Here is a 23,178-nt window from a genome sequence, read left to right as displayed (position 1 = left end):
TTCTCTGGCCAGTGCAGACATTTCCACTTGCTTGTGCCAGCATGATGCATCTAACACATTTATAAGGGGATTAATTTTGAGCCATTAAAAAGGTGATTGACACTCAGTCTCTTCAGGTAGTTAAAGAGGTATTCAGCAGCAGTCTGATTTTATGGGCTGTCATCGCATTCAGACTGGTTGTTCTGGGGACATAGTTGTCATACAAGGACAGAAAAAACATTGTGTTGTTATTTAGTTGAATTATTATTGTTAAACCATGAATTGATATTGTACATGCACCCTTGAGGATTCTAGTAGGTTCCTACAAAATAGATTTCTAGCATACAGTTGTATGTAATCTTTGCCCCCTTGTGGTATATCACATGAACTGTCACAGTTTAAAGGGATAGTTCATGCAAAAATGAAAATTCTGTCAGCATTTACAGTACCCTCAAGTTGTTCTAAACCTGCATGAGTGTATTTCTGCTGTTGAACACAGAATGTTGGTAACCAATTAGTTTACAGTAGCCATTAACCTCCATAGTATTTTTCCCGCTATTGACTGCCCTATTGAAATTTATTTTAAATACATTTATTTCATGCTAAGTATACTACAAATACATTTATATATTTATGTGCTTCATAAAAATACTCCAAATAATTTTGTGTTTAATGCACTTTAATTGTGTGGAAGTATTGCTGAGGTCTAACTAAAGATATACTGAAGTATATTTGATTGTGCTAATATATTTTAGGTACACTTAAAATATCTTGCATTTAAAGACCGATATTATTCAAAGATCATGCAGTTCTCTTCAATGGTGACATTAAAACTCATTTTAGGCTTAATATTAGGAAAATTATATCCCAAATAAAGTTTAATGATAATTTTTATATTGATAAGTCTCAAGTGATATTTCAGTAAATAGATTTGAACTATAGTATTGAAATACATTTTCAGTAGGGAACCATTAACTCTTTGGTTAACAACATTTATGGTTGGAATACACTACATAGTCTGCAGATCTGAGTTGACACACACATTTCATATAGTATATTATGGACACAGACTCACACTATGATTTTTTAACTTCACGCAATGATTCCATTCAGTCACAGAATATCATGTTTAGTATTTTAGAAACAAGACAGTTTTGTCCTTAAATGCTTAGTTTATGTATGTATGTGTTAGTTACCAGTGCTAGACACAGCAAAATCCAATTTAGGTTGTGTGAGATGAACCAAAAGTACGGACGGAGTTTCAGTAAAAAATTTGACCCCTTCGTATGTCATTTAATAATTCACATGCTAATGAGAATTGACTTTATTACCGATACAGCAGTTGCATTTTATATTTTTAAATAATACTGCATACATTTTACTTCATGTTTTGTTATAAATGTAACTGCTGTTTAATGAATGTAAATTCATTTCTATACAATGTTTATGAGGCTATAAACCTATTTTACCAAGCCTAAAATCATGATAAAACACTAATGTGATTCTCATATCAAATGATAATGTGTTTTAAGATCTGTTTGTGTACTCTGGTGCACTGAAGTTATGTGACATCTGCTGTGACTGTCAGACAGTTTATACAATCAGTCTGCAGCTGCTAAAGTATGAATTATGTCTCTGTGTGAGTCCTGTTTGTCATTCTACACATATTCTACACCCTATATAATCCCTAGCTCTTTGCCCATCTGTGATCATCTCTTCAGGGCCATCATATCATGTTACCCCATTATGTAACACACGCGATGCCATTCTATTCCACCTCATTAAATTTCTGTTTGTTTATCAGTCTCTTTCCAAGACATAAAGGAAACATGAGTGCCATACACCACCCCGTCAATATAAGAAATATCAGCAAGTCTTAATATATTCGCAAAAATACAGTAAAAACAAGAAATATTGCAATTCAAAAAGAACTATTTTCTATATGAATCCATTTTATAATGTCATTTATTCTTGCAATGGCAAATATACATTTTCAGCAAACCATCTGTGTCACATGATCCTTCAGAAATCATTCTAATATGCTTATTTGATCTTGTAGATTTATGCAAAATTGTTCCAGTGTATAAAAGTCATGGGTGAATGACAGTCCCTCTGATTGAACCCATGGGTTTTATGCAAGAAGATGCATTTCTATTGCAAAACACATTCTTATATAATCATGTGTTCATAAATGACACTTCATTCCATCTCCACGTGAGGCTAGATGGTTTTGTAACCAGTAATTAAATCACAAAAACACACAGTCAGGCATGTACGCACACAAACCTCTCCATCACACAAAGGAATGTGAGCACTTAGTCTCTTTTTATAAGCCCTTGTTGTCAGAACGGTGGAGCTCACTTCACATTATCAAGTTCACATACCAAAGGTGCCACCAATCCTCTCGAGATTACTGAATGTTCAGGGGCTAGCTATTAATACATCAGCCAATCAGAAAACAAACCATTACTCCTTCAAGCAATCACCTGTATGCTTTTAATGGAGTGCTCTATCACATAAAGTGTGGCACACAACTATCCAGTCTAAAATAAGATTTTTGTACGCTTAGCTATCGGTCCCTCTGCTTAGTTGTTTTGTTAATATTTACAAGCTATCAGGTTACAGTGTAGCATGTGAAAAGGGCATTTAGCAGGACTATATCTATCTGTTTATGGTAAAAGTACACTGTAGCAGCTGTCTGTGGATTGTCTCGGCTTACTGTCATTCTCTTTACTTGTGTGAATCTATTAATTTAGATGATACTTTATTAAATTCCTATTTCTTATGGGTGTTAATGTGATTTAAGGAATGGTCAGATTCCTGTATATGGCAAACAGGAAGGTGTTGTAAAAAGGTTAGCAACTATAGGCCAGTTCATTGCTGACTGGCTGAAAGATTAGTGTGGAAAAGGTCTTGTATGTGTTATGTGAGCTGGAATGATTTTAAAGGAATACTCCTTGTTAAATATTAAGTTAGGCTTTTTTGACAGCCTCTGTGGCACACTGTCAGTTTTCACAGAAAATGATTTCTATTATAGTGCCTTGATAACTAGGTGCATTGAGGGCATGGCGAAGGTATTGGATCTGTGGCTGTGGATGGTATCTCTGTGCAAAAACTGTTATAATTTCTAGGACTTTTTAGATCTTTGGAAATCATCTTTGGTTTTAATATTCCTTGATATAATATTATGTATTTTCTCATTACTGTGGGAACAAACATCACAGCAAACATTTAAACTTCCATCTACGTGTTTTCTTTTTATTAAAGAGAAAAATTGACGTTGAAACAGCTGAGTTTTCACTCAGAAATTGCTCGTAAACCTCACAACTACAAAAAAAAAACAACAAAAACAGCAAATAACACACATGAAATTTCCTATCAGACAGACAAATAGTCTTTGCTTCTAAAACATACTCTAGAAGTCAAAAGCATTTTTCTCATACAGTTCAAATTCAGGCTCATATAGAGCTTTGCTGAATTTCAAGACAGTGGAACCCGGTTGAAAATAGAAGTCTGAGCCATTTCAATGTCCCAACAACTATTCTGTGCCCGTTTTTCAATAGACTCAGCTGTGCGCACCTGCTCTTGTTCAATCACACATTTGCACTTGGTTCATTGTGGCTCATTGCATTCTCTAGCCTAGAACAAAGGGGTCAGAGTTCTGTACAGTAACATGTGAACACAGTCCCTTTATCTGGGGTGTTGTTTTTCAGTCGATCAGGAGAAATCTACTGGTTTAACAGTCTTTGCACTGAAAAGATCTGTTGGTGCTGTCGATACGTCGCTCTTTGAATCCATCGGGCTCTTTTTCTTGCACTCACTCTGGTTTCAATGTCTTCACACCTGGTCCAGGATTCACAACTCTAATCGCACACCACACCACAGACCCTCCTCCAGAAGATAACAGCAACAGTGCATTGACCACTCACACGCCGGCCAATAGGAAGAAGCATGCTTACCCCTATAAAAAGCATCGGTTTTGAAGCTGAAGACACCATACAGAGAGAAAGCAAGGGAATGAGACGGGGAACAAATGAACTGTAGGTTTGGAAGCATTTTCAAGAGGACGTGAAGAAAATAAGCTAAACTTCTATTTGTTTGAACTTGTTTTAGTGTCATCATGAGCTCTAATCTTGTGAAGTCTCTTGCTCGGGTTTATGACCCCAAACCACTTCATCCTCAGAAACGACTGAATGGTGGAAGAGCAACAGCAAAAAGAGCTTCGCTTTCTACCTCAAACAAACATCCATCTTCATCGATTTCTGGTGAGCCTTCATCGAAATCCTCCTCGTCCTCTTCTCTTGTACATATTGAAGGACAAGTCAATGATCTGAGTGATAAGATGGACAAACTCCTCGCCCTGCAGGAAGCGTCTCTGAAAAGACTAGATACCATCGGTCAAGATCAAGGCACAGCTGCAGGTGGACGAATTATTGAGCAGATGTTGTGTGATGTGCGTGTCGTGATAGAAACTGTACGAGAGAAGGAGGAAACACAGGATCAGCGACTTGATGCTTTGGAGCGACTGGTCAGCGGCATTCAGCAGGTTGTCAATTTTGTTGCCGAAGTGTTGAAACACTCAAAATTGGCAGATCTCTTGAAAAAAAACACACTCAAAATCCAGCGGCAGGGTAAGTTTAGATGTTTTATGCACCAGTTCTTTGTTTGAAATTACTCATTTGTGAACAAGTACAAACTACAGTGAACGAATGAGCCAAATACATTAACAAAGACACTTTTTCTCAGTATACAAACAATTATGTGCAAAATTAGCATTAGTTAGTAACATCTGTGAAGCAGATGACCTAATGAATGAGTTATTGTTGTTCAAAGGTGGACTTCTGTACAATGAAAATATTCCCATTTTTGTAACATTTTTGTTTGTCTGTTTATCTTACCCAAGAATTTTTCACATTTGCTTTTTATGGTGTGTGAAGTTTGTTCTTTATCCAAAATAGTTGGATAGCATGTTTCTTTCTCTATTTTCCAACTTATTTTTGTGTCTAGCTGTGCTGCATTTCCACCAGGGGCTTTTCTAGAACATGGGTTGCCAGGTTCATTGTCCTTGTCATTGGCTTGAGGCATTTAGGAAACAGATTGACCGATGACATGATGAGTGATTCTCAGTAGCAGCTCAAGGACACAGCTGTACATTCAGCTCATAGCAGATGATTGTGTGTGATCAGAAATATCAGGTTCATTGCGCATTAGCAGCTCAGAGCATTTGAATGTGTACTTGTCACTGAAAGCAGGTGTTTTTACTTAAAAGATTGTTAATAAATGATCATTTTGTTTTTTTACACTGGTTAGAATCTGTATTATGACACTTCACTTGTGACCATATAGATAGATACTTACTGTTTACCTTTGTCCTTTCTAATAAATGTCCTATTGTGCTGTTATTTCTTTCTCTCTCTCTAGTTTAGAGAAAAGGATGGGAAGGAGAAATCTAAAGTGTACCAAAAAGGTTTAAAAACCCAGAAGAAAAAGAAACAACTGGATGCATCAGGTGAGGAAGAAAAGAAAACAGAGTTTAAAAGCCAGAGGTCACATTGAAAATCTGTAAATAAACTGATTAATAATGTTTAAGATTCTTTGTTCTTTGTGCTAATTTCTTTCCCCCTCCTTTTGAAGACTTAGTCAATGCTGGATTTGAAGAAGTGCAGAAGCTCAACAAACAGAACAATCAGCTTTCTCAATGCATGGCAGAGACAGCAGTCAGCGCAGCTGCACATCTGGATCTTATTGAAGAAGAGCAAGAAGGAGAGAAACATAGGGAACGAAAAGATGACAAACAACAGGATGCAGTGGAAGAAGAAGCAAGAGAGCAAGAAATTGTTGCTGAATTATTACAGATAAAAGAGGAGGATAAAAAGGAGGAAGATGAAAGGTCAAAAGAAGACGAGGCTTTATTGTTATCTGAAGAAAGCCAACTAGCTGCGCTGAACTCATCTGGCCAGACAGATGAAAGCATTACAGTCACACCAGAAAGGTATGTCCTGGATATTCAGATGCGAATTTGGTTAAAAGAAATAGTTAATATGCTACTACTAAAACGTTTTGGGACTGTAAGACATTTTTATATTTTTAAAATGATTTTTTAAAATCTGATTCTCACAAAGGCTGTGTTTATTTGATCAAAATACAGTAAAAACAGTAATCTTGTGTGTACTATTATTACAATTGAACTTTTTCTGTTTGAATATATTTTAAAATGTCATGTATTCCTATGATGGCAAAGCTAAATGTGCAGAAATCATTCTAATATGCTGATTTGAAGTGGTGCTCAAAATTCAAAATACAACAATATTCAAAAAATGATGGATTTATATAATGTATTGTATTTGAAAATAAAATAAGATACTAAGATAAAATATATTTCATATTGCCTCTCTTTTAATTTATATATTCATGTAGCTGTGAGGAGAATCTGGAAATGACTTTCAGCCCTAAGAGACATGTTACTGACGAGAATCTGACTGAAGATGAACTTAAAAAAAGCCGAGTGGAGGAGGCGCTGGAGGAGGAGGAGAAGGAATTGAAGGAGGAAGAGGAAGCAGGACTTGAAGCTGCAGAGGCGGGACCAGATACACCAGACGAGGGGACAGAAGAGGAGAGGAAAGATGCAGAGCCAGGAACTGATGAATATGTCATTGGTAAGAAAATAGTCTAAGAATAACTGCGAATCTATTTCCCTTTTTGTAATTACATTTGCTATCTTTTCTACAGATTCTTCCCCTCCTCCACCTGCACCATTTGAGCACCGTCTAGTGACAACCAAGACCCACCAGATTGCAAGTTACTACACTATCAATAAAGAGGAAGTACTTGGAGGGTGAGTTAGTATTAGTGTTGCATCATATTATATTAGATTTGTTTACATCAAAGGCACTTTTAAGGAAAGATACCTGTGTCTTTAAACCCATTAACCCATTAAACACAAGATTGCTGAGCATTTTAAGAGCTTACAGGACACATGATACACAAGGGCATGAAAGTGACAGACAGGTGTGTGTGGATGGATGGGGAAAGACACTGAGAGAGTAATAAGACATGCTGAATATTTTTAGCCCTTAGTGAAAGTAAATACCTAGAGACAAGAGGAGATTACAGTACATTTCCTTTGCGGTATTAAAAAGAACGTGGGAATTTAAAGATTCCAAACTTTGAAATTTAAATTTGTTTTTTGTTTTTGTCTTTAGAGGACGCTTTGGCATGGTGCACAAATGTGAAGAGAAATCTTTCCGGCCTGATATTAGCAGCCAAGATCATTAAAGCCAGGAGTCAGAAGGAGAAGGTAAATGGCTGTGGCTGTTTTAAGACATCATTATTGTTGTTTTTTAAATCATCCAATTCAAATATGGACCACTTGGTGACCCACAACAGTGATATTTTTTGTGTTGTTTAATGTTTTGATTCATCCTTTATTTTTGTATTATCAGTTTTAATTTTAATTTAAGTTTTAGCAATGTGCTTATAATTTTTTTTTTTTTTGCATTTCAGTTTTAGTAATTTCCTTATTTTTTAGTTTTTTTTATTCTTCTAATATTTAGATTGTATTTTTATAATGTTATTTGTTTTCAACATTTTGGTGTAGTTTAATTTAGTTTAGTTCGTTTTTCAGTTAATATTCACACTGGTCCGTGAACCACTGCTTTAAAAATTATAAATGTATTGTAACGATTCACTGATTTTTTGTTGTCAGGAGGTAGTAAAGTGTGAGATTGAAGTGATGAACCAGTTGAATCATGCCAATCTGATCCAGCTCTATGCCGCCTTTGAATCTCGACATGAAATCATTCTAGTGATGGAGTAGTAAGTTACATCGAAAAACACATTTCACACACAGACATTCACTCTCACTAACTGAATCTTATTCATGCTTTGTTTCTGTGTGTATTTGTGTACCCTCGCTACCCCCTAGTGTTGATGGTGGAGAGCTGTTTGACCGGATCATAGATGAGAACTACAAAGCTGACCGAGTTGGACACAGTGCTGTTCATCAGACAGATCAGTGAAGGCCTTCAGTACATGCACAAGATGTACATATTACACCTTGACCTAAAGGTACCCGAACACATTCTTGTTAATAGAATTGTATCAGCTGCATAAAAAAGAACAAGAAGTTTGAAATGCCTGTGTTTACTCTGTCACCAGCCTGAAAACATTCTCTGTGTCAGTCGACAAACAAACAAGGTGAAGATAATTGACTTTGGGCTTGCAAGAAGGTTAGTATTTGTTTCTGTGTTTACACTGTGTCATGGATCTACTGCTTTTATCACGCCACTTTGTTCTTCATTTTCCTTTCAGATATAAACCCAGGAAAAGTTGAGGGTGAACTTTGGCACACCGAGTTCCTGGCTCCTGAAGTTTATCAACTATGAATTTGTCTCATTCCCAACTGATATGTGGAGTTTAGTGTCATCACGTACATGCTGTGAGTCCATAGACATCAGATGAACAATCATATATACAAAAAGGAGTGATTGTAAAGCGTACTTGTGTTTGCGTGTGTAGGCTCAGTGGCTTGTCTCTCGTTCCTGGGTGAGGATGATAATGAGACGCCTAAAATAACATCCTGGCGTGTCAGTGAGTTTTGAAGAAGCAGAGTTTGCCGACATCTCGGAGGAGGCCAAAGATTTCATCTCACGCCTGCTTGTGAAGAGCAAAGGTTTGTGTGTTCCTGTATTTTTTAATTCTGACAAATTAACTGGGTGTTTGTGTTTTAATGGATTTATTTTGTGCAGTTGGAGAATGAGTGCATCCCAGTCCCTGAAACACCCCATGGCTTCAGACCGAGCGCTTCACTACCGGTCTACACCATAAGGTTAATAACAGCTTCAAATTTATGGCTAAATGAGTGCAGCAGTGGAATAATGCAAATAAAATAATATTATATACAAAACTAATGAACCTGTTTCTCTCACAGAAAAACAAGTGTCACTCTTCTCATGGCCCTCCTCCAGAGGGATAAACAGGTAAGATGCATAACCTGAAATATCTGTGGATAGTTCACCTAAAAATTACAATTCTGTCATTGTTTACTCGCGCTCACATCGTTCTGATCCTGTATGCCTTTCTACTTCAGAACACAAAAGAAGATAACAGTATCTGATAACAGTTTCCTGTCCCACCCAGTTTTTTTGTATTTCGACATTCTTTAGAATCTCTTCTTTTGTGTTCTTTAGGAGAAAGGAAGTCATAATGAGGACGAGTAAATGATGACAGAATTTAATTTTGTGTTTGGTGGGCTGTCCCTTTAAATGTTAAAAAAGCAATAAACATTCAGTTGTCATATCCTTAATTTAATGTTTTCTACAGAAGAGATATTCGGCTCTCCTGATGCCTTGGTAACACACTGGACCAATACTGTTGTACCTGAACAACTACACAACATCTATTTAAATATTAAACTGTACATTGTCTATTACCGACTTACCTCAAGCTTAAGTTAAAACAGCATACAACACATTAAAAGTACAGCTCTCCACTTGTGGGACAATAATATTTCACTATTTTGTAAAATGTTAACCATTTATGGCTCTATGACAAACTTGCACTGTGCTCCAGTCCTGGTTTAGGTGGGTTTTAACTGTCTGGTGGCCGTCGTCTTATGAAAAATTACTACATACAGTTTAATTCTACAGTGAGTTGGTCTTGTATGTGCACTTTATTATATGCCATGACTGGAGGAAGCATGTGAATGACTAAGAGTGCAACAGAAATCATCATTCATACTCTATACGCACAAATATATTGAGTCTTATGGTAATTTTCTGTATGTCACTGCCTGGTTTATAACATTTCATTCTCATGTCTGTTGTGAAGGCATTAGAATTCACACAGGAAACAGTACTGTATTTTACACTTGAAACTCTAGCACCCTTAATGTCAAAATCCTGCAAATAATCTATCATTTGTGAATGTTATGTCATTTCTGCTGATTTTTAGGAAGTCTAAAGAGTTTGGAGTTTGTATGTGTGCATGTAGCTACTGTTATCTGATACAAATAACCATGACCCAAATACAACTTTCACTTACAGCATTTTATTCAATACTGTCTTTTAGAATGTCATAGAGGGTTTCTCATAGAGCAAATGTATTGTGCAAAATGTTAGGTAATGCCGCTGATCTCACACTTCATTGTATTTTGGTTTTCAAAAAAATTTTGAATGTTATGTCATTTCTGCTGATTTTTAGGAAGTCTAAAGAGTTTGGAGTTTGTATGTGTGCATGTAGCTACTGTTATCTGATACAAATAACCATGACCAAATACAACTTCACTTACAGCATTTTATTCAATACTGTCTTTTAGAATGTCATAGAGGGTTTCTCATAGAGCAAATGTATTGTGCAAAATGTTTAGGTAATGCCGCTGATCTCACACTTCATTGTATTTTGGTTTTCAATTTTTTTTTTAAGTTGGAAATTTGAGACTGGGACACTAGCTGTTTTCGGTCTTGCTCACTACCCCTCTTTGTAGTAGACATCTCACTTCCATGAAGGCAAACGTAAAAGAAAAAAAGAAAAAAACAGAACACTACCTACCAATGTATTGTGTGTTTTTGTGTGGTTCTCTATATAAAGATTGATCACCTTTTTTAATGTTTACTTGAAATGCTTTCACAAAATATAAATGGAGTGAAATATATTGTACGTCAGCTGATGGCTAACAAAGTAGTGTTTTTAGACACATAAGCTTCTAAGGAAAAATGACAAAACATTAATAACAAGTTAAACATTATACATTAATAAGAGATTTATTTATTTGTTTGTTTTGATTCCAGTTTCTTTATATGCCATGACTGGATTGAGGAAAGCTGAAATATAATAGCTACATAAACTAAAATCAGTACTATTAGTATTTCTACATCATTTGAATATATATTGTTGTGGTGTACCTGCTTTGGAACTTTAAATATTATCTAAAATAAAATATATTTTGAACAAACATTTGATTGTCTTGTTTGTTCTTTCTATCTCCTCTCGGACAATCACACCACACACACACACACACACACCACATATATCTACGGCTGTGGCAAAATCAATCATGTAAGAACGATGTTACCCTTAAAAACACAATACAAGTCTTCATGATCTCACACACACATCTACCTGTTTACTGTACAAAATTGTACTGTTTACAACCCTGCTTCCTTAGCTCAAGTATGCGAACCTCTTTGCCTCATGCACTGGAATATGCACTGAAAGTTAATTTTCAATTATTTTTATAAACTGTATTTATGCCAATTAAAGTCTTTGTGGCTGTTATATTTAGATCCCAAACTGACTCAGATAGACATAAATATACATTGCACAAGGCTTAATTTCTAGGGAAATATATATAAATATATATAAATATATATATATATATAAATAATATATAAATTTATTATTTTTTTAATTCAATTAATTAAGCAATTAGTTTTTGCTTTTAAAAAAATGCCTTTATTATTTTTACTGAATCCATATTTTTCATTTGTTTTATATACTATACCCACATACATTAATTAAACTCTGACACTGTTTGAATATCAAGTTAAAATATTCAGAATATTATTCCCTAATACACAAGGCTTAGTATTTCAGATTATCCTTTATTGTGTTTATATAGAGTACTAAAACCACATCTTTTCATTTGTTTTATGTACTGTACCCAATCAAATTAAATAAACTCTCACACTGTTAGAGCTAATGGTATCAAACCAACTGTGAAATATTCAGAATACTATTCCCTATAATGCAAAAGGCTTGTTTTTTTCTGAATATTATTCCCTATAATACACAAGGCATGGCCTATAGACGCCAATCTGAGAGATACCAGCAAAGACCAGAAAAACTGCCTAGACTAGTTGAAGCAATTTAACAGCAGTGATTTAGGCCTAGGATTTATTATATAATGTAGACATATTATATAATTGTACAAATTATTATTAGATAATAATAAAGTGAGAACCTAAACAGCGTTTTGTTTAATTCCTCCTGAATCTTGATTCCTTTAGTGGGCGCTGTGACACATTTACAGCCCAAGCCAACGGGATTCCTCTCCTCTTTATTCTGTGGTGCTCACGTCACTGGCGCTGAGCTCTGTGATTGGCTGCTGAGTGCAGGTTCCTGAATGTGTCATTCAAGCAGCTGGAGTTTCGGATGTGTTTGCATCCGTTCATGACAAACGATCGCGCATAGTGCATCCAGACCTGCCCTACACACTCCGAACAGAAACCAGCTCCAGAGAATGGCTCAGTGTGCAGCAGCAGCGGCGGCAGCCACCGGCGAGACGAAAAGGAAAGTGGCCATCATTACAGGCATAACCGGTCAGGTAACTCAACATACGCGATGATATATACGGAGACTTAGAAATCAAAAGTCTGTCATGTTTAATCTCCTTAAATCTGTTTCAAGCGAGTTTGACCTTCTTTGCTCTGTGGAAAACAAATGGCTATGTCAAGCAGAATGATAGCCTGAGTCACAATTCATTGTTTTTAACGGAAAAGAGATGCCGCGAATAGTGACTGAGGCTGTCAGTCCCGTACAAGAGAGTGAGGAAATGATGTCAGACTTTTATGAGACAATTTCATCCAGTTTTGTCCTTGACACCTTTACTCACTTGCTTGGTGGTTTTTGGTAACCATGACGACAGTAGTTTTTGCTAAAATACAATTATTTGTCCCTGTAAAATACATTTTTTATATAGATAGGCCATACGATTTTTTGTTTTTCTCACGTGGTCATTTCCGGACTTATAAGGAACTGTCAACGAAGCAAGTACAAGGTGCATAGTATAGTGGGATGACTTTGTCCGGTGTGCCCTGTTGTGTCTGTAAAGCACTACAGACCTGGTGACAAACAGGAGAGTCTCACGTGAGTCCTTTCATTGTTGGCTGTCATCGCCACACCTGGGACCTTCTCATTGTGAATCACTGTGAACTGTGTAACAGGACACACAGGTGACACATCCTCTCAAAAGTTGTTTGAGGATATAAGCTGGTAGCGGGATGTTGTTTTCCAGTTTGCTGGATAGAGAAAGTTTAAACTGTTGAAATAAGGAAGCAGACAAAATGGCATAACTTTCATTTCTAGTCTGTTGTGAAACGTTTTACATGTTTTTGTAAGTTTAGAGTGCTTGAGAATGTTACAGACATGGGTGTGTATCTAGTCATTCAGACCATGATACTTGGTATTCAGGTTTCTAGGTTTCGCTCTGCACATGTATGTGATGTGTTTTAAGTAACGGCCTTGTCTTGCTATGTGGACACACACACACACACATATGTATATATATATACAGAGGGTATGGAAAGTATTCAGACCCCCTTAAATTTTTCACTATTTGTTATATTGCCGCCATTTGCTAAATCATTCAAGTTCATTTTTTCTCATTTACTGTACACACAACAACCCATATTGACAGAAAAACACAGAATTGTTGACATTTTTGCAGATTTATTAAAAAGAAAAACTGAAATATCACATGGGCCTAAGTATTCAGACCCTTTGCTGTGACACTCATATATTTAACTCAGGTGCTGTTTATTTCTTCTGATCATCCTTGAGATGGTTCTACACCTTCATTTGAGTCCAGTTGTGTTTGATTATACTGATTTGACCTGATTAGGAAAGCCACACACCCATCTATATAAGACCTTACAGCTCACAGTGCATGTTAGAGCAAATGAGTATCATGAGGTCAGAAGAACTGCCTGAAGAGACAGAACTGCGGCAAGGCACAGATCTGGCCAAGGTTCCAAATATTTCTGTTGCACTTAAGGTTCCTAAGAGCACAGTGGTCTCCATAATCCTTAAATGGAAGGCGTTTGGGATGACCAGAACCCTTCCTAGAGCTGGCTGTCTGGCCAACTGAGCTATCGGGGGAGAAGAGCCTTGGTGAGAGAGGTAAAGAAGAACCCAAAGATCACTGTGGCTGAGCTCCAGAGATGCAGCAGTGGGAGGTGGGAGAGTGGCCCGACGGAAGCCTCTCCTCAGTGAAAGACACATGAAAGCCCCTATGGAGTTTGCTAAAAAACACCTGAAGGACTCGCTGGTCTGATGAGGCCAAGATAGAACTTTTTGGCCTTAATTCTAAGCTGTATGTGTGGGAAAACCAGGCACTGCTCATCACCTGTCTAGTACAGTCCCAGCAGTGAAGCATGGTGATGGCAGCATCATACTGTGGGGTGTTTTTGAGCTGCAGGGACAGGACGACTGGTTGCAATTGAGGGAAAGATGAATGGCAGAGGATCCCCAAATCCAGATGTGAAAAAGGAAAACTTACGACCATGTGATATTTCAGTTTTTCTTTTTTAATAAATCTGCAAAAATGTCAACAATTCTGTGTTTTCCGTCAATATGGGATGTTGTGTGTACATTAATGAGAAAAAAAATGGCTGCAATATCTAACAGAGTGAAAAATTTAAGGGGGTCTGAATACTTTCCGTACACACTGTGTGTGTGTATATATATGTATGTGTGTATATATATATATATATATATATATATATATATATATATATATATATATATATATTGCTGAATGTGCCATCCATTTTGTCCTGGTCAGATTTTCTGGACCATAATAGTAAGATTTAAATGTTTAAAATTGTATATTTATTCTCCACTCCAATTAAAGTGTTTTACACACAATTCAACAAAAAGAAATCAGTCAATAGTATTTTTTTTTCCTGTGACAAAACACTTAAATAGTTTAATGAGGCAAGCAGAGTTCATTTTATTGATTATTTGTTGCTAAACAGTTGGCCATGATATTCTAACTGTGCATAAGCCTATTACCTATTACTATACATATTAATTACTTATTAAAGACCTCCTATTATGCTCTTTTACAACTTTTAACTTGTTTTTGTAATGGGGTTTACTAGAACAGGCTCTCATACAAGGTGGTTCGAAAAACACATCGTTTTTAACATATTTTACATTGTTAGAATATCTCTCTCCCCCAGTCTGGCATGAACTGTTTTAAATGAAGGCCTGCCTTCTGAAATAGGAAATGTGCTGTGATTGGTTAGCTGAGCCTGTGTGTGTTGTGATTGGCAGCACTCGGCACCTGGTCGGGAAATGTCATGCCCCTGTCCATAGCCCCCTGCAAGCTTCGGCGTAAATATTGTGTCAAAATCAAGTTTTACACCTGGGGGATTGTAACCACGAAGCTAGCATGTCTCTGACATAGTTATAACACTTGGTGTCTTCTCTAGTGCAGCTCAACCAGGTCTCGTCCCATTCGTTGATATTTGTGATATCACAAATCCCAGAAAATATGCGTTGTAGTCCAAACGAGTTGTTCGTTGAGATTTTTGAAAAGTGATTTATCTCCTTTTGAAGAGGACTTTGAGCTTTGTAACTTTGCAGATCTTTTTTTTCACGCTCAAACAGCAACATTACAGACTAACTAAAGAAGAAAAAGTCAAACTGCATAGTAAGACCCCTTTAAGTTGTGTGTGAAAACATTACTGAAGGCAGCCTGCTGAGAGAAACTATATGAAAGAAGATATGATTGAATGAATTGTATGAATGCAAAAGGAGAAACTGGTTGTCTACAGAAAAGTTTCGTTGGCTTTTTCTTTTCATATATTACAAACACACTCTTATGAATGAAAATGATATTCTGGTCCAGATACAGCATGAGGGAATATCAGCTTGTGTAAATATGTGTGTGTGTACAGAGCCTCTCCCACTGTATTGATTCCATGGAATCTTGAACGTGCCTTGCCTTTAATTGTCAGTTGTTGTGATGTTGGCAGGCTGGGATTGAAACATACCTTTCAGCCTCTTTAATTATTTTGTATTAATTTTGTAATCCCTTATATAATCGCTTTCCATCTGTGTTGGTGTGCATGAGATGATATTTTTACACTTATTTAGATTTATTTTGTCAGTGAGGTAAATGCGAAGTCAAAAGAGAAAAAAAGAAGAAGCTAGAAACGTTAATTGACATGCATTGAATTGCATCAGAACGCTGACGTGGTTCAATGTGTAACATTAGATGCCAAGTTGGGCATGCACTACAATTATTTAGATTCCTTTGAACTCTTTAGTTTAACTGGAAAGACCAGCTTGCAGCGTATAAAGTTTGCCTGGGTGTATGTGCTGAGAGGATTTTTGGGAGGATTCTTATGATAAAGCTTTAACGTGGCAGAGCGCAATTGGAACAGGACTGCAACGTAGTAAAAAAGGAAGCATGCAGTTTGTTTGATGAACAGAAGAGGGCGCTCGAATGACACACATCGTCTAGATACGGGGTGCCCAAACTAAGTCCAAGAGGGCCGGTGTCCTGAAGAGTTTAGCTTCAACCCCATTTAAACACACCAGAACCAGCCAACAAGCTCTAATAGCCATACTATTAGAGGCAGGTGTGTTAAGGAACAAGTTAGCAAGGCAACCCAATTTGCAAACCACATTGACGGGAACATATTTAGAAAATAGTAGATTATAGCTCATTTTCCCGGTTATTGTTGGAGTTTTATGCTTATATCATCATAAGTTGATGGCAAATGTTTGGCAATCATTTATTTCAGAAAGATGAAAGTAAATAAACAAACACTATCTGAGTATGGAAGCAGTTTAAATATTTATTAATTGATGATTATTATTAAATGATTATAATTTGGTGTAGGCTTATCACTATAAAACCATACTGGACTCAATTTTACATTACAGGCATATTCAAAGGCAGTTGCCATAGCCAAAATGAATAGTATAACGCTTTAATTTGTGTGTATTTTGTTGACGTGTGCAGATAATTAAGCTGAAGTTGTTGCGCCACTTGTGGTTAATAAAGGAAAACACACAGCAGTTGTTTGGATGTGTGCTTTGAGTTGGTAAACTGAGAAAGACCGCTTTACAGCGGGCAAAGGCAAATGTAAGTGATCTATTTTCACACAGTCAACACGCAAGTACGTACACAAACAGAGATAATACGTCACAGACGGAGACTTATTTGACTCGCTTTCATTCTTTCCTTAACCATTCTGGCTTTCTCAGCACAAATGCATCCACAGTTTGCCATTAGCAATCAGCCTGTGTCTCGTGCAGAGGTCTAAAGGCCTATAGATTTATCTTTATGTGGTGCACAAGGGTGATTGTAATTGCAGTGGAAAGTTTTTCCAAATTAGTCAGTATTTCTGAGATGTTTCGCACATGTGGGTTTGACTCAAAATAAGAGATGATTAGGAATTAAAAAGTGATTTATTTTAAAGATTTTATAATTCAGACTGAAAGTGATTGGTGGCTGAAGGTAGGCCAGTGTGTGCGTATGCGCAGACTGGTTGGAATGTCGTGTCCGTCTAGGTTTCCTGTCTATGAACATAATCTGCGGGAAACAGGCAACGTTTCCCAACAGTCTCAGTGTGACGATAAGCTGCTTTTTATCAGGGTTATGAGTCCGCGCTGTAGTTGGCACTGGTTGTGTCACACACACACATATTCACAGAGAGAGCCTCAGGTGGTCAGACATTGAGCAGGGTTTTATGTAAATGGCCAACGAACGGTTTGAAAAGGAAATGGTAATGTATCTTTAAGCACATCTTTTCCTATGCCGATATATATATTCTTATATACAGGCACATACACGGCTGCTGGAGCTTCTCATTTTTTTCCCAAAGGTCTTTGGGACTGTGCCTATATCACCCCAGCAGGAAGTAGGGGGCGGAATGCCATGGCCGGGGCGGAATGTTCCAAAGTTCTAGAATGTGCGGTTGGGAAGTATGAGAGGGGAAAAAGGGAGAATGAGAAGGAGACGAGAATAAGAATGAAAGCGACTCGAAAGTTGTTTATATCTTATGTCTTGTTAAAACGTGTCTTTAGTTTACGGCAGGTGGATTCAGAGACTTAAACTGAGCTGTCAGGCTTTCACTGACTTAAACATTGGCCTTGTTTGCTCGATTTATACTCTTTTGTCTGTGTGTGTGATGTGCTCAGGTGATTCCGTAAACTTGTATTACACTGGCTTATGGTGTGTGTTGTAGCCCATAGGCCACTCCTTACTTATTTGTTAGCTGTCTTGTCGACTTTGCATTCTTTGCAGACTATGTTTGGAGTTCTTTTTAGTAAGGGGATTTTTAGTTCTCTGCTGTTAAAGGGATAGCTCGCCCAAAAATGACAATTCTGTCATCATATACCCGGCCTCATGTCATTCTAAACTTGTTTGACTTGCTCTCTTCTGTTAAACACAAAAGAAAATAGTCTTTTTTTGTCCATATAATTGGATCCACTGGGGCAAAAATAGTTGTGTTGCTTGAAAGAAATAAAGTCATAGAGCTTTGGAAAGACACAAGGGTGAGTTTCGACACAAGCGCGTGTGTGTACGTGTGCAAAAACATGTATTTGTATAATGTAGGCGGTGTATTCGTGGCGGGACTGGCTCATGAAATTTTGAAAGAAATGGTCATTGTGTTGAATTACTCTCTTGGGTAATGCTTGCCGTTAAATGTGTGTGCATGTTTTCTCAAAACCCAAAATAATTCTACGTCTTTGTGGTTTTAGGATGGGTCCTACCTGGCTGAGTTTTCTGCTGGCTAAAGGTTATGAGGTGGGTAAGCCAATGTAACCCTTAAAGACATGCTACAAACCCATCTGAAATCATCTTCACATTGATCTGATGCAAATATCTCCCTGTCTGTTAATGATCAAATATGAAAGTCATATGTTCATAAGATTTCATTTAAATGGGTTGGATCTTTAAAGGTTTAATATATAAATAAATATTTGACTGTTCAGAGGTTTGGGTAAATTATTTTTATGTTTTTAAATACTTTACATTTTAAAGTAACATTTTAGGCATTTTTTCAGGATTCTTTTCAGTAATCTCAAAAGAACAGCTTTTATTTAAAAAGTAACATTTTAAATATCCTTGCTGTCATGTTTGATCAGTTCAATGTAAACTTGATCAATAAAAGTATTCATTTCTCAATAATACTTTAGGACAGCAACACTGTTAAAAAAAAAAAAAAAAAAATCTGTGACATTCAGGGTCAAATATTTCATAAATTGTGGTTGCCAGAACTTCACTGTCAGCTTCACTTCACCCAAAATATGCTAGCAACATTTTAGGTTTTACGACTTGACTTAAATTCAAAATGAAATACATATATTTCATTAACTTATTTAATGTTAATAAACAGACATATTGAAGTACTACTATCTGGTTTTGAGCCATTGTAACGCACTTGATAACCACCAAAACTAGTGGTGGTGAGAAAATCACATGAATGAACTAAAGCTCATCACAAATGGCTTTTTATACGAGCTGAGGAGGGCAATACTTGTTTATATAAAAGGTGCACTGTGTCATTCACACAAAACACTAATCCACATCATGGTGACACACATGATACTGAATTAATGCAATAAACATTCATTTAAGAACATTAGATGGTAAGATTAAATCCTGATGTACACAACTAGTGTTGTCAAAAAGACCCGGTACTTCGGTACCTAGTAGGTACTAAAAAATGAAAAATGTCATGGTACCAGGTTTCTTTAAGTACCGGTGGTACGAGTACTCGGTCAGTCACTTCACAAGCATTTTTACCATTTCATTTGAGTAAAACCAGTGGTAAATTTTAAGGTATTCATGGTAACACATCAAAATAAAAGTAAATTTTACATAAAGGCATCTTGCTATGAATATTTACTATTATTTAGTAGTGTGGATACTGCAACCACTGTTGAAAAAAATTATAAAACTTTAATTTTTTTAAAAGAAATAAATCAACTATTTCTTCCATTTTTTTAATTTTAATAGCAAATCCGCTTTATTTACCAAAAAATAAAATGTTTAAATTTCCATTAATTAAAAACAAATTTAATTTAAATTAAACTTGTTTACTGTTTCTCATAATTATAATTACAGAGAAACTGTAAAACACAATTGTAAATAAGTATAAAAATGGCATTGATTTTATTTTTAGTGATAAAAAGTTATTATTATTTTTAATTAGCATATGTTTATGTTTTGCTTGGGTAACGAAATTGGTACCGAGAACCATGGATTTTCACTGGTATCGGTACCGAATAATGAAATTTTGGTTACCGTGACAACACTATACACAACCGATAAGAAAAAAACTAAGAAACATGTTATTTCAACAAAAAAAAACATCAAATGTGGAGTGTCATGCAGGGAATTATGGGAGTGTCGATTTACGGTTTATCACTGCTAATTATACCAATGACTTTAACTTTACTTCCAAAAAACGTATTTTTAATTTTAAATTTTATTTATAGTAATAACTTTAAATGTAATTACATTTATTCATCGATATAGTATGGAAACTAACCGTTAACCAGTTGACATATTTTTACTGTACGCATTTTACAATCTCTTACTGTTAAAATCCCAATAACTTTTTACAGTGGAACATTATGGAATTCATATTTCAACAGTGTTCAGTTTTCACAGCTTTTGCTATTAGCTTTGGAATATGTTGAAAATGTTCAGCAAAAGGATTTTATCATTTTTGCGGACTCTAAATCATGCCTTCAAGTAATGGACTCATTAAAACTGATCATCCTTTGATAGATTATATTTTCACCAAAGTTAGACCATCTACAGAATCAAATCTATAGTATTATTTTTGCTGGGGTTCCAGGACACGTTGGCTCTTTCAGGAAGTGAGCGAGCTGATCCAGCTGCAAAGAAGGCTTTTAATCAGGAAGTAACAACATGTCATATTCCTCCCTTAGAGATCCGACCTTATTATTAATCGTTACATATTAAATAAGTGGCAAGAAGAGTGGGATACATGTACAAATAATAAATTACTTGAAATGCATCTGGAAATTTCAAACAGAATTTTATCAAGTGGTATTTACCAGATGTCGCATACAGTAGATCATACAAGACTGACTCATGCATTTTTGCTCAAAGGTGAAGATCCTACTCAATGCATGTTCTGTGAGATTCCCCTTTCTGTCAAACATATTTTATTGGACTGTCCACCTTTTAGTGTATGTGGAAAACTCTTTTATAAAGCAAACTCACTTAAAGAGTTTAATATAATTATGGCAGCAAAAAGTTTTAACATTTTTATCATATGTTAGTGTAAAAAATCTTGTGCAATATAACTTTGTATGTTTGCTGTTTTTTTATTGTATTTGTTATACTTGGTATCTTTTTAAATTGTTTTTGCCATGAAAATAACCTTTAGATGCTGACTATGGCATTAGATAAATATACACTACTACTACTACTACTACTACTGCTACTACTACTGCTGCTAAAAAAACCTTATTGATCCCAAACCTTTGAACAATACTGTACATAATTCAGTTTAAAATCCTGTCTGCTTAAAAGACTGGAATGTTTTTGTTGTTGTTTTGGGCAGGTTCATGGTATACTCCGCAGGTCCAGTTCTTTTAACACGGGCCGGATTGAGCACCTTTATCATAACCCTCAAACACACACAGAAGGAAGTGAGTTTCACACAAACGCACCTGATTGTGATATGCATGTTTTATGATGTTTGTAAATGCATGAATGTCTTCTAACCTGTGTAAAATATCACCAGGCATTGGATCCACTGGGTGTTGTAAGTTGTTAATTCAGTATTTTTAAGTAATTTTTAAGGTACTTTCCTTTACGGTTGCTATCTAAACATTCTTCAGCAATATTTGGATTGTAATTATTTCTTTTGGGACGAAGTCTGAGAAAATCATTGGTATGGTTCCTCTGTGATAAAACTCATGCATTTGGGCTGCAGTTTATCACAGAGAAGACAGAGGTTTTTCTATTTTTATTCCTACAGGGAATGTCATTTACACAGTGCAGTTAAATATGGTTGTCACTCTCCTTTTAAGTGCTTAATCCTGTTTTGTACAAACAAGAGTTTGCCTATTTATGGGAGTGCCAAAAGTGTTCTACGACAGAATTCACTCCCCGAAATGATTAGTTTTAAGTAAAGTCACTTAATAGTCAACCTGTATAAAACATTTGCAATTCAAATACTGTAGGTCTTTCAGTCTGTATCTGGCTTTGAAAGCAAAATGTAAAAAAGTTTTGCACAAAAATCTAGATATGGATTCTCCAGTTATTTCTCTCTTATTCCTCTCCAGCTAATCTGGTGATGGGCAGCTTTTTTGTGCTCAGTAAACAATTTAATAAAAATTTCAGACCTCATGACCTCTTTGTTTCGGGTCTCTGGTTATTTTCGCTTAGGTGGCAATCTTTAAACTTGAGCCGATGTGGAGGAAAAAATGTTTAAACTTCAAACTTTTCAGATTGCTCGGTCACATTTAGGAGGAATGTTTATGTCTTTTATTCTGTGCCTTATAGACATGAAGTTGCACTACGGAGACCTGACTGACAGCACGTGCTTGGTAAAGATTATCAATGAAGTTAAACCCACTGAAATCTACAACCTTGGAGCACAGTCTCACGTCAAGGTACAACTTTCTCCTCCTCCCAACCTCTTGCTTCCTTTCTCTGTATTTCTCAACCACACAGATGCTCTTTGTCTGTCGACTCTCAAACCCTCCTCCTGGACAGACACAAACTGTTTCATAATGACTAAGGTTTCTTTCTCGGTGTCTGAGAGGTGAACAAATGGCCCCATCCAAGTAAGACTTTGGAAAGAAAAAACTCTTAACCAAATACAGAAGACTTTCTTTCACTCATCGTTCCTTTACCCACACCCCTAATGTCTAGTCATCTGGGATGAGGTCAGGGGGATGTTAGTCAGAGAGTTGGCCATCATGGATGTGTGTGAACTGCTGTGTGGGTGCTCCGCCGGGTAATTTATGGGAAACAAGCACAAACAGCAGTTAAAGTGAGAGAGAGGAGATGACGGAATAAGAAGATCAAAACCAGAATAGGGACGAGATAATTCAGAGGGATACGAATGAGACTTTTCTGTTGATATGGTCTCCTTCAGCTACTCATGAGTTCAGTCACAGGAAAAACCAGAGAGAAACCTCAGTGTCATGTCTTTTGCTGTAAAAACAACAAATGAATGGTCCATAAAACAAGTTCTCTGGAATAATTATACTGACCGGGAATTAAAAGATTTGTTCATCCAAATAAAGAAATTCCGCCACCGTTTACTCACCATCTTCCGTAAAGTCATGGCGATTTGGTACAAACAGTGACTGAAGTTTAGTTTTTGGGTGAAATATTCCTTGAAAAGTGTTTTTTTTCGCAAACCATTTATCTTCCATTGCGTGGCGTAATATTGTTGGTTAATATTA

General features: G+C 36.3%; 1 protein-coding gene, 1 long non-coding RNA gene and 1 pseudogene across 3 annotated transcripts; all 3 read left to right on the top strand.

Annotated features, from left to right (window-relative positions):
* The window catches only part of LOC113096264 (myosin light chain kinase family member 4-like), a 28,516-nt pseudogene extending 19,735 nt beyond the window's left edge, over positions 1–8,781 (top strand).
* Positions 8,782–8,792: 11 nt separating this feature from the next.
* LOC113096265 (uncharacterized) lies at positions 8,793–9,795 on the top strand. The gene is made up of 3 exons (XR_003288485.1): positions 8,793–8,806; positions 8,909–8,957; positions 9,301–9,795. It is a non-coding gene; the product is annotated as an uncharacterized LOC113096265 (long non-coding RNA).
* Positions 9,796–12,052: 2,257 nt separating this feature from the next.
* LOC113096267 (GDP-mannose 4,6 dehydratase-like) lies at positions 12,053–22,548 on the top strand. Of its 2 annotated transcripts, XM_026261620.1 has the most exons (5): positions 12,053–12,301; positions 18,478–18,523; positions 21,321–21,408; positions 21,504–21,524; positions 22,268–22,548. In XM_026261620.1, the coding sequence occupies exons 2-5, from the start codon at positions 18,479–18,481 to the stop codon at positions 22,531–22,533; spliced, it is 420 nt and encodes a 139-aa protein (XP_026117405.1). In that variant the 5' UTR covers positions 12,053–12,301; position 18,478; the 3' UTR covers positions 22,534–22,548. The 2 variants fall into 2 exon arrangements, with proteins under 2 accessions (XP_026117405.1, XP_026117406.1); XM_026261621.1 differs by lacking the exon at positions 21,504–21,524 and having other exon boundaries at positions 12,063–12,301.
* The last annotated feature ends 630 nt before the right edge of the window (positions 22,549–23,178 follow it).

This window comes from Carassius auratus, unplaced genomic scaffold (assembly GCF_003368295.1).
Source record: "Carassius auratus strain Wakin unplaced genomic scaffold, ASM336829v1 scaf_tig00215898, whole genome shotgun sequence".
In the NCBI taxonomy this organism is placed as follows: domain Eukaryota; kingdom Metazoa; phylum Chordata; class Actinopteri; order Cypriniformes; family Cyprinidae; genus Carassius; species Carassius auratus.
This window is presented reverse-complemented; position numbering and strand designations above follow the sequence as displayed.

Excerpts from the sequence above, each read along its gene's own strand:
- LOC113096267 (XM_026261620.1), top strand. The coding sequence starts at position 18,479 with ATGGGTCCTACCTGGCTGAGTTTTCTGCTGGCTAAAGGTTATGAG. Across the intron at positions 18,524-21,320 it reads TGCTGGCTAAAGGTTATGAG|GTTCATGGTATACTCCGCAG; the intron begins GTGGGTAAGCCA and ends TGTTTTGGGCAG. Across the intron at positions 21,409-21,503 it reads TCAAACACACACAGAAGGAA|GCATTGGATCCACTGGGTGT; the intron begins GTGAGTTTCACA and ends AAATATCACCAG.